The 17786-nt window shown below is 40.9% G+C and overlaps 2 protein-coding genes across 6 annotated transcripts in view; one reads left to right on the top strand and one right to left on the bottom strand.

Moving 5' to 3' along the window:
- The window catches only part of STING1 (stimulator of interferon response cGAMP interactor 1), a 66969-nt gene extending 60256 nt beyond the window's left edge, over positions 1-6713 (bottom strand). Inside the window, exons 1-3 of one of the 2 annotated variants that reach the window (XM_072749685.1) lie at positions 6446-6713; positions 5426-5498; positions 1405-1448 (exon numbers count right to left, since the gene is read on the bottom strand). The gene's annotated coding sequence lies outside the window, so the exon portion shown is untranslated. Of the gene's footprint in view, positions 1-1404; positions 1466-5425; positions 5499-6445 lie in introns of those variants that run through there. The other variant, XM_072749690.1, reaches the window with a different exon arrangement.
- Positions 224-17786, top strand: part of UBE2D2 (ubiquitin conjugating enzyme E2 D2) — a 54225-nt gene continuing 36662 nt past the window's right edge. The window contains exons 1-2 of one of the 4 annotated variants that reach the window (XM_072749696.1): positions 353-858; positions 10756-10829. Coding sequence is in view for 1 of the 4 variants with exons in the window: in XM_026017307.2 (XP_025873092.1) it covers positions 835-858 (24 nt within the window). In the remaining 3 variants the exon portion in view is untranslated. Of the gene's footprint in view, positions 859-10000; positions 10205-10755; positions 10830-17786 lie in introns of those variants that run through there. The other 3 variants (XM_072749697.1, XM_026017307.2, XM_026017317.2) reach the window with 3 other exon arrangements.

Below are 17786 nucleotides of genomic sequence, written 5' to 3' on the forward strand. Positions count from 1 at the left end.
CCTCCTACAGGAACGTTGTAGTGGACCTGTACCCCCTCCCGGGTCAGTCTGTACTACGGCGCTGACCAAGTGGATGCGGAAAACATTCGCCTTTAAACGTTTATGAACACGCGCGTGGGGCACCAGAGGCAAGGGACTCAAGGTTGCCGTCGCGCGAGCATCTACCACCCGCTCCATAAATCTCGCGAGACTGCTCCCCTGCGCTTCGCGGCGTCATCCTCTCGGCGGCCGCGGCGGCGAAGGCGACCGCGCGTAAGACACCAACAGGGGCGGCCCGTATCCTTCCGCCGCCGGCGCGGTCCGGCCCTCCCTCCCTCGCCCGCCAATCCCCGGGCCTCCCGACCTGCCCCTCGGCCTGGACCCACCCCGCGCTCCGGCGGCCCCACCCCGGCGGCGCCGCCCGCCCGCCCGTCCGCCCGCGAGTCCCTCCGTCCACCTGCAGCCGGCAGTCCCTCTGGCTGTTCCACTGAGCGGCGCCGGCCGAGCCCGAGGCTTGGGCTCTTGCTCCCCGGCGGAGGGATCCGCGGCGGCTGAGGAGGCGGCGCTGAGAATAGGTGGAAGAGGCAGCTACGGCGGCGGCGGCAGCGGCGGCGGCGGCTCGGGCGGCAGCGCATAAAGGGGCCGCCGCCGGGTGATGCGGTGACCGCTGCGGCAGGCTCAGGAGCCAAGTGGGCCTCGGCCCGCAGTCGGTCCTGCCAGACTCGCGCTCCCGAACTCCCCATCTTCTCCGGCCGACCCGCGGTCACTGAGGCGGCCTCGCGCCCCCTCGCCCCTTCCCCGTCCCTCCCCTGTCCCCGTCCCCGCCCCGGGGGCCACCGCCACCCGTCTCCCACGATGGCTTTGAAGAGAATCCACAAGGTAAGCGGCCGGAGGTCGGCTGAGGGTTCCGGCCGCTGGGCGGGCTAGCTGAGCAGGCTGCGGCCTGCACTTCCCGCCGTCGCCTCCGCCTGGCTCGCGGCCTCTTCGGACCCGGCTGCCGGCGGCGATGGTCCTGCCGGGCGCCCTTCCCACCCCACTCCCAGTGATGGCGCCGGTAGAGGCCCCGGTACGCAGCCCGCGCTCAGGCCGGAGGTTCGCCAGCCGGCTCAGCGTGCCTCCCTGGCCTCCTTTCTAGGCCCCGCGTGGTATGGAGTCCCAGGGCCTCTGCCCGGCTTGGGACTGCTGCGCTAGAGGGCCATTGTCCGGCCATGCCGGGAGGGGGAGCTGGGCTGGGGCGCTGAGCTGCCCCATTGACAGAGGTCGAAAGGGCTCCTCGCCCCACGTCTGCCCGTGTCCCCCGCCTCCCGCCTCCCGCCCACCTGCCCTGGTTCCCTCCTCGGAGCCGCCTGAGCTTGGAGCCCACGTCTCAGGCACACGGAGGAAGCCTTTTTGTCCGATCCACAAGTATTCCTTGAGTTTACTTACCTCTTGGCGGCCGCGCACTTCGGTCCACTCCACTCGTCCAGAAACTTAAGGAGTAGGAAGTTCAGAAGGAAAACAAAAAACAAACATGACTCTTGAGGGAGGAGGGAAGTAGAAAAAGGTTTTGTTCTTTGAGGTGGCCAAATGTAGTCTGAAATTAAACTTTTATAGGAATGGATCTAACAGAAAAACTTAAATTTGCAAGGATAGAAGTAGAAACCTGAACATTGAAAACCACTGAAGGAATTACACAAAGTTTCCTTTTACGGCCTCTTTATACGGCGGATTTTAACGCGTAAATTACGTGATATGTTCAGGGAGACCCTTTGAATTTAGAAGGAATTTTGCTCAATTTTTTCTATTTGAAAGGGTATTTAGTTATTTGTATGAAGGTTTTCCGTATACTGATTCTACCTTATGGGCTTGGCTTTAAATTTAGAGTACCCCCAATATTGTAACACTCCTGGAGCCTCTTACTATCCTGTCTTTTTCTTAAAAGTGAGAAGTACTAATGATGATTTTTGTTTGGTGTTTTACTTAGCTCCTCGGAGAAGCTCTATTAAACCTTTAGCCACTTATAAATAGATCCCGGGATTATCCATCGGGAGCAATGGGATGGAGATGTACCGGGAAGAGAACAAATATTCATCTTGCCCTAAACTCAAGGCAAATGCAGACGTTGGACAATTAAAACACCTCAGTTTGCAGTGGATTTTCACTTCATTCATGCTCAAAGACCTTTAACGTGGAATTAATCCTAATGGTTACCGTAAATTAGGTTAGATCCTTACTAGCTTGTTTGGACTTCTTTGATTTCTAACAAATGAAGAAAGGCAGAGTTCAGAGTAAATCTTGCATTAAAATGAAGCAGGTTATTTGTTAAAAGGAGCTTGCAATTTAACCAAAGATTTCTTAAAGAACTATTTAAGGGACAGGAGCATACTGAGGAATCATCATCCAAATAAAAATGTATATGTATTTTTAAGGCTTTTTTTTTTAAGATTTATTTATTTATTTGTGAGAGACACAGGCAGAGGGAGAAGAGGTGCCTCACAGGGAGCCTGATGCGGGTCTCTATCCCGGATCCTGGGATCACGATCTGAGCCGAAAAAAGGCACCCAACTGCTGAGCCACCCAGGCGTCCGTGTATTTTTAAGGCTTTTAGTAGTTTTTATAGGGTCTCAATGGGTTATCAATTTGAGATTGTAACTGTAGAAGACTGCTTTTTTTTTTTTTTTTTAAACTCCTCTCTCCATGTTCTTACTCTAAAACCTGAAGAGTATGTATGATAATTTGCAGATCAATAAATATACCTTTTAATCTCTATGTTAATTGATATGTATTTCTATTTTTTCAGAGAAAGGAACTCAAAACATGTACTTTAATCTCATATACTTGCCCCAGTAATTAGTTTCTTTTGAGTTGCTACATATTCTCTAGATTTTCTCTAAAATATCTTATAAAAATTTCAATAAGATCAAGTTTAGGCAATGATACTTTGAACTTTTAAAACTCAGTAATTAGCCTTTTTTCCCCCCTGTTTTATAACTTAGGGCCCTCCTCAAAGTATGGCTCAACTTCTGAGACTGCTGGGGAATAGAAAAATAAAATTTATTTTGGTATACTAGTCAGTAAGATTGTGAAAACAAAATGGAGATTTTTTCCCCCCAATATTTTGTATAATAGCAATTATAAGTTGAAGTCAGACTTAATTAGGTATGGGTAAGACTAGTTCTTACTATCTTCTTGGCCCTAGTAATGTATCTACAGTGGAATCCCAAAAAAACTTACTTGGCTTATGTAATTGATCTTGATCTTGAACCTTTTCAACTATCATTCTCTGAAAATATAGTTCTACTTAAAAATACTCTGTTAATGTTAGGTATAATGAACTGCTGCATCTGGGTTCTAATAAACTTTTGCTGAGAACAAATGCATTTGACAATGTGGCATCTTTAGAACTCAGCATCTTGAGGGAAATAGTGTTCTGTGAATTTGACAGTCCTTTAAATGCATTGTCTTTTTGGCAGAAGCTTGTGATGGACTTTATTTTGATAACACACTTTAAGGTCTCCTGACTTACAGAGTGTTCCAAAGAAGGTCATTATGAACATCCAGTATAGTTCTGTGCAGGGATTAGGACCCTCTGGGCTTGTTTATATCTACACCACATGGTCCTAGCCTGCTGTGTTTTGAGGTTTTCTGCTGACTTTATAGGTCTTTAGCTTTGATTTTGATGCTTTGAGTGTCTGCCTCTTGCAGCACCACCCCCAGCCCTTTTCCAGTTGGCTGCATCTCATCTGTTGTGGGCTGGGAAACTAGATCACGGAGCTTATTAAAATTATGTCTAAAATAAGATCCAGTAGGCTCTGACTGATGACTTCATGTGTTCTGTGAACTGTGTGGTCTCTGACTGATCAGAGACCTTTTTTATTTCCTGTTTTTCTTTTGTTATACAGATGCAGGAGGCTTTGAGGTACTCTTAGAGTGCCATAATATTGAAATACAGGGTTAATTTCTTTATTCTTTGGAAGGATAAAAGATTGTCTTGATTCTTTGAGGAGTTGAAGACAAACCAAAGTTAGTATACTAAAACCTGTTTTCGTAACAGTAATATTTTAGCGGTATCCTGATATTTATAGTTAACATTTGGTATACATGGTTTTAATGCCAAGATCCTCACTTGATTTATTGGTTCTATGATCAAGATTTTTATAGCTAGCTTCTTCTAAGACCCTTCAAAAGATACCCACTTACCACCAAAGAAGAAAAAAAAACACCTCTGTAAGATAAAGATTTCAAATTCCAATAGCTCTAAAAGTGAGCAAAGAGTTGGGGGGGAACTAGACATTACATACGCTATCAGAAGAGGGCAGCTGCTATCCTGCTCTCTCTCCAAATGTTACTATTACCAGGATCTGTGGGCCCAGTGTTGCCAGATCTTCCCTTTTATTCCCCTTTAAAAGGAAAGCCGCAAATCCAGATTTTTGGCAACCAATTCAAATTAAAAACAATAACACATTTCTGGTAGGTTGGTAGGCACTAGTTTAATTTGTGAATTAAAAAGTTGAGGTTCAGTAAGCAATCAGGAGTATAAGGGTTAAATCATTTAAACCATATATGCTATCTTTTTTTAAAGTTTCAAATATTTTTTGCTTTATGTAGGTGGTCAAGATTAAGCCAATTTAGTAGATGGATTGATCCCACAGAAGTTTGTGTCTTACTGTTCATTACATTCTTTTTCATGTTGTGAATCATCTATCTGTAGACTATATACTTTCAAAATGTTTGAAAGATTGGGAGATTACAAAAGGATGATTCTTACCTTTATAACACTATAATAGTACTAAATTTAAAAAATAATTATTTTAGGAGTGCCTTGGTGGCTCAGTCAGTTAAGCATCTGACCAGCTCAGACCATGATCCCTGGGTCCTGGGATCCAGGTTAGTGGGGAGTCTCCTTGGCCCTCACCCCACCCATGTACTCTCTCTCAAATAAAGTCTTTTAAAAAATAATTATTTTAAAATACTGTACTGTGTGATACCATATATTAGTGTTACCCTGTTAGAATGGCAAAATATTATCAAATTGTTCTGTGGAGTACTGTGAACTTTAATAAATGGTTGACTGAAAATGGCTGTTTGGATTAGATCTCTCTCAGAAAGCACATATACCTTCTTACTCCAAAAGATAAGGCTCTTGAAATCTCTAGGAAGATTTTTTTTTTAAATTTATCATTAGGAAATGTTTTTTGCTTTACATAGTTTCATTGGATTGAGAAACTTTCTTTGGATCTTCCAGGTTGCTATTTATTGATTTAAAGAATCATCACTGAAGGATAATTAATCTAGGTTTGATTAAATTAATTAAAGGGATAGTTAATCTAGGTTTGCCTTAAACTCTGTGTGTATTAGTGTACTGCTGAATGACAAAGAGGAAGTTTTGACAAAGTCCAATTCTGGATATTTTAGTCCAGAGAGAGGACTGCTAAAATATCCTAGGCAGTTCCCAGGATAGGAATACCTGACTCATGCCTGATGGTGCCAGGAACCTCTGCATGCTTCATCCCAGAAATGCAGGAGCACACTTGTTTTTTCTGTAGAAACAGAGTTTTTGTGGTAAAGTTCCCAGGCTAACCTTCAAAATCATATTTAATTATGACAAAGGAAAAAAAAGTACCATTAGTTTTTCTATCTACAGAATCAAGTGAGATTTCAATTAATAGAATCATAAAATGTTAGAACTGCAACACATCTCAGCTACTATCTAAAAAGGCCATTTGACTTTCTAGGGCTGGATTAAGAACCTGTTTTTTTTTTTTTTTTTTTCCATGTACCATTCATTATATAGCTGTTAGGTATGTAAATCCAAAGGATGCAGTCTTTTTCTTTTGTTCAATTGGGTTATGCAGACTGTTACTGGGAACCAGAAGATGTTTTCCTCAACATCTCTTTTTATTGTTGAAGAGGTATGTATGAACTCCCTTAAAACTATATACAAAGTTGGGATGTTCTGTCCTCCATATATCTTTCATCAGAGTTAAATGGGTTTTTTATTTACTTATTTATTATTATTATTTTTTAAGATTTTATTTATTCATGAGAGATAGAGAGAAGCAGAGACACAGGCAAGGCTGAAGCAGGCTCCATGCAGGGAGCCTGATGTGGGACTCAATCCCCGGACTCCAGGATCACGCCCTGGGCGGAAGGCAGACGCTAAACCGCTGAGCCACTCAGGGATCCCCAAGTGGGTTTTTTTAATCTCTGGAAGATTAAGAATCACTGTCTTACATCCTTAAACATTCTATTTTAATGTCAGTTGGTGACCCAATTACCTGTTCTACAGAGAAAGTAGAATTCGTATACGTGAATTCTTTCAGATTTCCTTTGAGGCCTTTAAAACAAAAACAAAACTCTATAGCTACCATCTTTATAGTACTCATTCAATTTCAGGATTACTGAATCTTCTGAACAACCCTTTGAGAATTCTGTTCTCTCCAGGCTAGATGGAAAAACAGACACTTGGAGAAGTAAACAAACTTACCTATGATTATATGGTATAGTAAGAAGAGCCAGGATTCAGATTCATGCAGTCTTGACTCTAGACAGCCATTGCTCCAAAATTACCGTAGTCATCACTCTTTTTCCTTCTTGTCTCTGCAGAAGCTGTACTTTTCCCTTTGTCAAGCTAACTTATGCTTTCCTATTCTTTCTGCCAGGTCCTGGCTCTATAGTAATTGTCTCTGCTCTCCTAGCTCCAGTTTCTTCTAAGTCACCCCAGCATCCACGCTTATCCAAGAGTTCCCCATCCTAAAAAAAAACCAACAACAAAAACACTTTTTAACTCTCCTAGTCTGCTACTGCTGGTCCCTTCCTCTTCTTTATTCCTCCCATTTCTATCATTGCAGTGCCAAAATTCTTAAAAGAATAGTCTATTCACCATTCTGGGACTTAGGAAGGTCACTGGTGATTACTTAATTGCCAAATTCAATGGATACTTCCTCAGCTTTTATTTAATTTATATAAGTTATGTTATCACTCATTTTCCTTAGCTTCTTTTTTTTTTAAGATTATTCTTTATTTATTCATGAGAGACACAGAGAGAGGCAGAGACACAGGCAGAGGGAAAAGCAGGCTCCCTGCAGGGGCCCTGATGCGGGACTTGATCCTGGGACTCTGGGATTGCACCTGGAGTGGAAGGCAGGCACTCATCCACTGAGTCACCCAGGTGTCCCTCCCTTAGCTTCTGATAAACTGATACCTCTTCCTTTCTCATATCTAGTGTTTCCCAAATTTATTAGAATGCTTTTCAATACAAATAAGAGTTTGTGAAACAATGCACACTTGGGTTAAGATTGACAGCGCAAATGGTCCTGGGTGAATTAATTAAAGTATGTAATCAAAATGTAATACCAGAAGCACAAAATTAGGTAAATTATTTAAAAAACAAAATATATTAAGATGAAACATTTTGTTGTGAAGGAGCAAACTAAAAATGGTATTTTTCTTATGTAACAATAGAGACCTTCATCAAAGGTTTCACTAAATATGTTACTGTATGTTGTTTTCATTACAGTATAATATGAAAATTTGTTTCAAATAGGTACACTGTAGCAAAAGATTACAAACTACATATTTGGCATTATTCATGCAGTTAAGCTACTTTCAACATTATTGTCACATCTATTTAGGTGACTTAAGAATCAAAGGACTTTGTTTTTCATTTAAAACTTTCTTATTTGGGATGCCTTGACTCAGCGGTTGAGTGTCTGCCTTTGGCTCGGGGAGTGATTCCAGTCTGGGGATCAAGTCCTGCATTGGGCTCCCTGTGAGGAGCTTGCTTTTCCCTCTGCCTATGTTTCTGCCTCTCTCTGTGTGTCTCATGAAAAAGTAAATAAAATCTTTTAAAAAAAATAAATAAGGCTTTCTATTTTAGGGGTACCTGAATGGCACAGTCAGTTAAGCATCAGACTCTTGGCTCAGGTCATGGTCACACTGAGTGTGTGAGTGGTGGAGTCTGTCCTGCTTTGGACTCTGTGCTCAGAGCAGAGTCTGCTTAAGTATCTTTCTCTTTCCCCCTCTGTCCCTCCCCCAATGTGTTCTCCCCTCTCTCTCTCTGGAATAAATAAAATCTTTAAAAAAATTTGGGGGTTCCTGGGTGGCTCAGTTGCTTAAGCTGTCTGCCTTCAGCTCAGGTCATGATTCCAGAGTCCCAGGATCAAGCCCTGCACCAGGCTCCCTGCTCAGTGGAGAGTCTGCTTCTCCCTCTGACCACCTCCCTCATGCTCGCTTGCTCTCTCAAATCTTTAGGGGGAAAAAAAACAAACCCTTTCGTGTTCTAGTTACAACTCATGAAGAATGGGTTAGTATAGTCAGAATAGTAAGCTTTGATTAAATCTCAAATACAGGGGTGCTGGATGGCTTATTCGGTTAAGTGTCTGCCTTCGGTCCAGGTCATGATCTCAGGGTTCTGGGATCGAGCCTCACGTGGGGCTCCCTGCTCAGTGGGCAGCTTGCTGCTTCCTTTCCCTCTGCCCCTCCCTACACCTGGCATGTGCTTGCTCTCTCAAGTAAATAAAATCTTTTTAAAAAATCTCAAATATAGAAGGACACCTGGGTGGCTTAGCGGTTTAGCACCTGCCTTCAGCCCAGGGCATGATCCTGGAGTCCTGGGATCGAGTCGCACATTGGGCTCCCTGCATGGAGCCTCCTTCTCCCTCTGCCTGTGTCTCTCTGCCTCTCCCTCTTTGTGTCTCTCATGAATAAATAAATAAAATATTTTAAAAAAATAAAAATCTCAAATATAAATTGAATTATGACAAGAAACTGGATAGATCAGTGGAGTTAAATTGATAATACCCATGTTTAAATCCTGTTTGTACATCAGGATTGATGTACAACACACCTGTTTGTTTTGTGTTCCAGTTTCTTGAGGCAAATTATTGCTTTAAATCTGTAGAAATATGTAGTATTTCTTAAAAACATGTATTAAAAGTTAGGTAAAATTTAGGACAAAAAATATTGCCACCTTTATTCATATAGTACATATTAGTGTTTCATGAAAAATGCTACTGTAATTCAAGCAGTTCTAATTGGTCCTTCTTAGAATCATTTTCCTTTAGTCTTTGTGCTTTTCCTTTTACAGGGAATGTCCTCTCACCCCACCCCCTCCTCCTGAATTCTTTATTCATCCTTAGACACCCAACAGAAATGGCCTTTCTGTGTAGCATGCCCCAGGCATGCAGGCAGTAGGGTTCCACTATAGAACTATTTCTTAGTATGTAGACATGATTGATTATTCTCCTCCTCTGGACTGAGCTCTCCAAGGCAAAGTCCCTGTCATTTACTCCTATTTCTAGTATCTGATGCATAGTAGACATTCAGTTTTTGTCAATAACATTCAGTGCTGACAGCAAGTGATATGATGAAAAAAAATAGGATTTTGGAGTAACATACTTATTGAGTCATGCGGTAGCCCTGTAGCCTTGAGCAAGTCTCTTCCGTAGTTTCCTTTAGCTTCAGCTTCCTTGTCTGTAGAATGAGGATGGTGTCATTTACCCTGCAAACCCGTGGAGGGTGAGTAGAAAGGAAATAAGGATTACATAAAAGGTAGTTTTTTTTTTAATTTTTATTTATTTATGATAGAGAGAGAGAGAGGCAGAGACACAGGCAGAGGGAGAAGCAGGCTCCATGCACCGGGAGCCTGACGTGGGATTCGATCCCGGGTCTCCAGGATCGCGCCCTGGGCCAAAGGCAGGCGCCAAACCACTGCGCCACCCAGGGATCCCAAAAGGTAGTTTTTAATATCGTCACTGTGACTTAACTGCCACAGTTGCAAAGTTGCAAATACAATACCTAGACTATTTTTCTTTTTTTTTTTTTTTTTAAGATTTTATTTATTTATTCACGAGAGACACAGAAAGACAGAGGCAGAGACACAGGCAGAGAGAGAAGCAGGCTCCTTGCAGGGAGCCCGATGTGGGATTCGATCCCAGGACTCCAGGATTACACCCTGAGCCGAAGGCAGATGTGTTTAACCACTGAGCCACCCAGGTGCCCCTAGAATATTTTTTTCCTTTTTCCTTTTTTTTTTTTTAAGATCTTATTTATTCATTCATGAGAGATACACAGAGCGAAAGAGAGAGGCACAGACACAGGCAGAGGGAGAAGAAGGCTCCATGCAGGGAGCTCGACGTGGGACTCAATCCTGGGTCTATAGGATCACACGCTGGGCCGAAGGCAGCGCTAAACTGCTGAGCCACCGAGGCTGTCCTAGAACATTTTTTTCTTTAACCATTTCAGAGTAAGTTATTAACATGTCTCATCAACCCTAAATACTTTAATCTGTATTTCTTGGAAACAAGGACATTTCTGCCACATAATCACAGTACAGCCTTCAAAATTAGTAACTTTTTTTTTTAAGATTTATTTATTTCTTCAAGAGAGACAGAGAGAGAGGCAGAGACACAGAGGGAGAAGCAGGCCTCCCGCAGGAAGCCTGATGTGGGACTTGATCCTGGGACTCCGGGATCACACCCTGAGCGAAAGGCAGAGGCTCAAGAAGGCAGAGGCTCAACCGCTGAGCCACTCAGATGTCCCAAAATTAGCATATTTCCATTGAGCTCTTACTGCCATATAATCCTCAAACCCCATTCAGGTTTTGCCAGTTGTTCCAGTAACGTACTTTATAGCAAAGAACCCAGTCCAGAGTTACTTCCTGCATTTTGTTATTTATCTATGGTCTCTTTTAATTCCTTAGTCTTTTCTTGACTTTATGACCTTAACACTTAAAACGTTAGAGTCCAGTTGCTTTGCAGAGTGTCCCTCATTTTGGATCTGTTTCCTTATGATCAGATTTACGTCGTGGGTCTTTGGCAGGAATGTCAATGAAGTAATGCTGTGTTGCCCTCTTTGCAGACTATCAAGTGGTATGTGATTTTGGTTGGATTCTTTTCATTGCGTCCTGTTGAATGGTATGCAATTTAAATTTGACCAGTTACTGAGAATTTTCATTTCCATTGCTTGATTAAGATAATGTCTACCAGGGTTCCCTACTATAGAGTTAATTTTTTTTTTTGTCTTTGTAATGAATAAGTAATTTATTGGGAGATACTTTGAGAATATGTACTTAATCCTGCTTGTATCATTTATATATTGCTACAGAACAAAGTACCCCAAAACTTAGCTACTTAAATATTTATTATGATATAGTTTCTGATGATCAGAAACCTGAAAATGGCTTACAGCTAGGTGATTCTGGCTTGGGGTCATTTTTGAGGTTGCAGCCACACTATTGCCAGAAGTTAAGTTTGCTGTAGGCTAGAGGATCCCATTCCAAGCTCACTACCATTGTTGTTGGCAGATCTTAGTTCCTTGTGAATTACTGGACTAAAGGATTCATTTCCTACCCACATGGGTCTCTCCATAGAGCTGCTTGAGTATGCTTAAGATATGGTTTCCTTGGGCAGCCCCGGTGGCACAGCAGTTTAGCACTGCCTGCAGCCCAGGGCGTGATCCTGGAGACCCTGGATCGAGTCCCACGTCAGGCTCTCTGCATGGTGCCTGCTTCTCCCTCTGCCTGTGTCTCTGCCTCTCTCTCTCTCTCTCTCTCTCTGTGTGTCTCTATGAATAAATAAATAAAATCTTTTTTTTTAAAAAAAAAAAGATGGTTTCCTTAGAGTGCCCTGAGAGAGAGAGAGAGAGAGAGAGAGAGAGCAAGAGAGAACACACACACACAACCACAATATCTTTTATAACCTAATCTCAGAAGTGGCATGCTATTGCTTTTGTCATATTCTGTTGGTTTCACAGACCACTCTTGGTACAAAGTGGAAGAGAGGACTAAGGAGTATGAATATTAGAAGTCAGGAATCATTGGGAGCTATTTTGGAGTCTAGGTTCCACACCCTTATGCAAATTTTTAAGTTACTCGTTTTTAAATGTAAATTTATATGGACCTATGATTTCCTATTTTACTCAGGTGGATTATAATAATTTATTATCATTTATTTTAATACTCAAGGTTTTTTTCTTTTTTTTCTCATCATTCTTTGAGTACTTTGTTTTGGCACCCCAAGGTATCTCTGGCTTTTTCTTTTTTACCCTGCTCTGGCCCTGTAATCACCTATTTTTCCAAGGATTCCTAGTTCTGTTTACTGGAAAATGGTATTTAGAAATCAAGATCTGGAGGCTAGGTGTGCTCGTTGCTCTTGGAGTCTCACTGCTTCCAGAGTTTCTCAGTGTGATCAGTGAATGTAGGTAGGGAATATGTGTGTGTGTGTATAGACAGACACATACGTATAATACATCGTCATGTGTATGTGACATTCCTGCCAAAGATGCATGACCTAAATTTGATTCTGGGACTCTAGATCGTGACCTGAGCTGACGGCAGACAGCTTCACTGACTGAGCTGCCTAGGCACCCCTGTAGATACCATTCATGCTCTCTTTTTTCTCTTGGGGATGCCCTTAATTGTCCTGACTTGGACATCCTGCACTGGGTCATACCCATCCCCTTATAGATGTTCTCAGAATTAAAAATAAATAAAATAAAGGGCTTCTTATTTGGCAGAAATATTTAGAGAAGAACTAAAGTAATAGTGCCAGTCATGTAGAACATAAAATAGATATAGGATGTTCAGCCTAGTAATTGTAACCGCTTAGCACTTTTTCCAGCTAGGGAATATGGCCCTTCTTTTTGCTTCAGTTTTATACCATTATTTGATAAGCAGCCATTAGTTCTCATCCACATAAACTGTTTGTAGATTTTTGAAAGTGGTGACAGGTACACAGGTAACCAGTGTATAGAACTTGTTTGGCAAATCTTCATCCTCCTGATGTTTTTGGACAACTGCACACAGGTACTGTATGGAACATTTTTTATTCCTTTGGCCCAGATGGCATTGTTGAGCTTGGTGTCAGTATGCACCTCTGGAGTTCCCATCTTCTTCATGTGAAGTTTCTGGATCTCCTTGCATGCCCAAGGGGCTAACTTTGAAATCCATTCCATGGATGCGCTCGTGAATGTTGATGGTATATTCTTAGGTCACTACCTTGTTGGTGGCAGAATGGTCTTCTTGCCACCCTTCTTTACAGGAGCCATCTGCCAGGCCCTAGTTGGAAAGGGAGAGCACAAGGTATTGTGGAGAATATGGTCTTTTCTATAGCTGTCTTGGAGTAAACCAAGACCATAATTTTAATTTAGTGTTGTTGTTGTTGTTGTTTAAGATTTTATTTATTCATTTGAGAGAGAGCAAGCATGAGTGGGGAGAGTGGGAGAGGGAGTAGCAGACTCCCTGCTGAGCAGGGATCCCAACTCAGGGCTTGATCCCATGACTGAGATCATGACCTGAGCCTAAGGCAGACATTTAACCGACTAAGCCACCCACCCAGGTGCCCCAATTTAATGTTTTCTAAGATAATTTTGATAACTCTGGTATCCTGTATAAATACACTAGTTTCCAGTCTTAGAAATATTTGGAAACAACCATAATTAAATAAATAAATAAAACTTACCTTTTTTATGAAATATTTTATACAAAAGTATAAAAGATTTTAGACACTGATATGATCAACACCTATGTACTTAATATCCAATTTAACATTCAGAAGAACTACCTAATTTAGCAATAGTGTTAAAGTTTATTTAGCAATAGCTTCTCTCTTTTTTAAAATATTTTTTTAATTAAGTAAACTTTATCCAGCATAGGGCTTAAACTCACAATCCTGAAATCAAGGGCAGCCCCGGTGGCTCAGCGGTTTAGCGCTGCCTTCAACCCTGGGTGTGATCCTGGAAACCCGGGATTGAGTCCCATGTCGGGCTCCCTGCAGGGAGCCTGCTTCTCCCTCTACCTGTGTCTCTGCCTCTCTCTCTCTCTCTCTGTGTGTGTGTGTGTCTCTCATGAATAAGTAAGTAAAATCTTAAAAAAAAAAAAAAAAAATCCTGAAATCAAGAGTTGCACGCTCTATGAACTGAGACAGCCAGGTGCCCCCAAAAGCTTCTCTTTTTAATTTATGAGCTTAGCATTTTTGCATATTGAGAAGTATTGTTTATGTTTTCATAAGGGTGCATTGTTGGTGGTGGTGGGGAATTGCTTGTGGAACCACTCCAATTTCACTTATTTCAATAAGGCAGTATCATCAATGAGCTTAGTAGTAGGCCAGTTTAGATTATTTGTATCTTTAAGTATTGTGCTTTACTTTTATTGACTAGAAATAGTATAATCCACTTTGAAATTATTGAGCTTACCAGCAATATCATAGATATTTGTGAGCTCTTTTTAAAAGTGCATTGCATGATATTTAGCGTATTTATTTCAAGGTTGGTTTGAAACCATTTTCCAAATGTTTAAAATACTGATTAAATTGGTTTAAAACAAAAATTTGAATTCTTTCTCAAAACAAATAGTTATACCCTTTATTTTCATCAACACAGGACAAATCTTGAATAAATAAAATCTGTTTAACATGTACTGGCAATCCCAAAACATGCTTATGCAGTAATTTATTTTTCAGTATACATGTCTTACTTTAGTTCCTCTGTTATTGAACCTATAACTTAATGTGGAAAATAAATTGAATGAGGTCACATGCAACATTAACATAGAGTTAAAGAAATTGTTCCACTTTGGAACAACTTGAAACTGACTGTGTTTATTGGCATTTGGGAAGGAGCTATTAGTTTCTCAGCCTAGACTGTGGACATGATTTGATCTGTAATCCTAGAGCCCGGGGTAGGGCCATGACTGTGACACTCTTTTTACTTTAATTTATTTTTAAAAAGATTTTATTCATCTATTTGACAGAGAGGAGCACAAGTAAGGGGGAGTGAGAGAGGGAGAAGCAGGCTCCCCGCTGAGCAGGGAGCCCGATAAAGGGCTCAATCCTAGGACCCTGGGATAATGACCTGAGCTGAAGGCAGTTGCCCAATTGACTGAGCCACCCAGGGTGCCCCCTTTTTTACTTTTATAGTCCGTATTTTCATTGTCTTATAGTTTCCAGTATTGCTGTTAAGTCTAAAACTATTCTGACTCCTGATCCTATATATTTGGCTAGTTTCCTTTCTGAAAATTTACAGATTTCAATGTTTGTGTTTTCATTCTTAGATATATACCTAGGAGTGAACTTGCTGGGTGATGTGGTAATTCTGTGTTTAACTTTTTTTTTAGGATTAGTTATTTGAGAGAGTGTATGTGTTCACAAGCACAAGTTGAGCAGAGGGAAGAGCAGAGGCGAGGGAGAGGGAGAGAGAAAATCCTCAAGCCGACTCTTATTCTGAGGACAGAGCCCTTTGCGGGTCTCGATCCCAGGACCTTAGCTGAAACCAAGAGTCAGAAGCTCAACCCATTGAGCCACCCAGATGCCCCCGTGTTTAACTTTTGAGGAATCACCAGGCTGTTTTCTAAACCAAACTGTACTATTTTACATTCCCATCATCAATGTATGAAGGTTCTAGTTTCTATACATCATCATCAACACTTGTTACTTTATTTATTTTTTAAGATTTTGTTTATTTATTCATGAGAGACACGGGGGAGGGGGGGCCAGAGGGAGAAGCAGGCTCCACGCAGGGAGCCTTATGTGGGACTTGATCCCCAGACCCCAGGATCACATCCTGGGCCGAAGGCAGGTGCTAAAGCACTGAGCCACCCAGGATCCCCCACTTGTTACTTTATTATTTTTATTTAAGGTTATATTAATCTATTGGACAGAAAGAACACAAGTTGGGGGAGTGGCAGGCAGAGGGAGAGGGAGAAGCAAGCCCCCCCACACACACAGTAGGGAGCCTGATATGGGACTTGATCCCATGACCCTGGGATTATGACCTGATCTGAAGGCCGACACTTAACTGACTGAGCCACCCAGGTGCCTGTTACTTTATTATTTTGATTATAGCTTTCCTGATAGGTGTCAGGTGATGTATCATTGTGGTTATGATTTGCATTTCTCTTAATTACTGACTAATACTAAGCATTTTTTCACATGCTCATTGGACATATATATGTTCTCTTTGGAGAAAAGCACATTGTTTATCCATTTTTAAATTGGCTTGTCTTTATTGTTGACCTATAAGAATTCTTTGTTTATTTTATGTATTAAACCATTATCAGTTAAATGATTTGCAGGATTTTTCTCCCATTTTGTGGGTTGCCTTTTCACTTTATTCATGGATGTACAGAAGTTTTAAATGATGGAAGTCCAGTTTATCTAATTTTTCTTTTGTTGCTTGTGTCCTTAGTATCATAGCCAGGAAACTGTATCCAAGGATACAGAGATTTGCATTTATGTTTCCTTTATGAGTTTTATAGTTATAGCTATTACATTTAAATTTTTGCTGTCTTTCAATTTTTTTATCATAAAATTCATATATAAAACTTATCATCTTAGCTGTCCCCCCCCCCAGAGAGGGAGAAACCCAAGAGGCTTCATGCCCAGCGCAGAGCCTGACATGGGGCTTGGTCTCACAACTCTGAGATAATGACCTGAGCCAAAATCAGGAGTCAGACATTTAATGAACTGAGCCATCAAGGTGCCCCTTAGCCCTTTTTTAAAAAGATTTTAAAAATAAAAAAAAATAAAATAAAATAAAAGATTTTTTTAAGTAATCTCAACACCTAGTGTGGGACTCGAACTCATGACCTGAAGATCAAGAGTTGTGTGTTCTTCCCACTGACCCAACCAGGTGACCCACTCCCCACAGCCATTCTCAAATAGACATTTCAGTGGTATTAAGTACGTTGTATTGTTGTACGACCATTACCACCATCCATCTCTGGAACTCTTCACCTTTCAAAATTGAAACTATACCCATTAAACAGTAACTCCCTATCCTTGTTCTCTGTGGCCCCTGGCAACCATCATTCCACTTTTTGTCTTTATGGTTTTTTACTAGGTTCCTCATATAATTGGAATCAGATAGTATTTTTCTTTGTGTGACTTCTTTCTCTTTAGCGCAGTATTGAAGTTCATCCATGTCAGAATATCCTTCCTTTTAAGGCTAAATAAAATTCCACATTTTGCTTATCTACTTGTCAGGTGATGGACACTTGGATTGTTTACATGTTTTAACTATTCTGAATAATGCTGTTATGAACACGGATATGCAAATATCTCTTCAAGACTCTGCTTCCAGTTATGTAGGGTTTATACCTAGAACTGGAATTGCTAGATCATATGGTAATTCTATTTTTAATTTTTGGAGAAACTGCCATACTGTTTTCCACAGTGACTGTACCATTTATACTCTCACCAACATGAATCCAACCATTCTGTTTGTTTTTTGTTTGGATTTTTTTTTCTAGTAACCTTCCTGATAGGTATGAGATTGTGGCGTGTGGTCCATTTTTAGTTAATTTTTGTGAAATGGGGTCTAGGTTCATCTTTCACATGTGAATATCCAGTTATAGCACTATTTGTTGGAAATATTCTTTCCCCCAAGTGAGTTGTTTCTGACAACTGTAAAAAACTAGTTGGTCATAAATCTGTGGGTTTATTTCCAAACTTTCTGTTCCATTAATCTATACATATTTCTCTTTTTATGCTGGTATCATACAGTCTTGAATACTGTGGCTTTGTATTAAGTTGTAAAATCCTTAAGTGTGAGGATCCATCTAAATTTATTATCTAAATCCTTCTAAATTTATTATTTTCCATGATGGTTTTGATTCTTTGGGTGCCCTGCATTACTGTATGAATTTGAGAATTACTTTGTCATTTCTATAAAAAGGGGGAGACATTTGGAATGTTTAAAGAGATTGCATGGAATCTGTAGATCAATTTGGGGGAGTATTTGGATTAGTCCTCTTATATTTTCTTTTTTCCTTCTTTGTTTTTTTTTATTTCATAGAAGACTTTCTCATTCTCATTATGTTTAAGGATTTTGCT

Source organism: Vulpes vulpes, chromosome 2 (genome assembly GCF_048418805.1).
Source record: "Vulpes vulpes isolate BD-2025 chromosome 2, VulVul3, whole genome shotgun sequence".
In the NCBI taxonomy this organism is placed as follows: Eukaryota; Metazoa; Chordata; class Mammalia; order Carnivora; family Canidae; genus Vulpes; species Vulpes vulpes.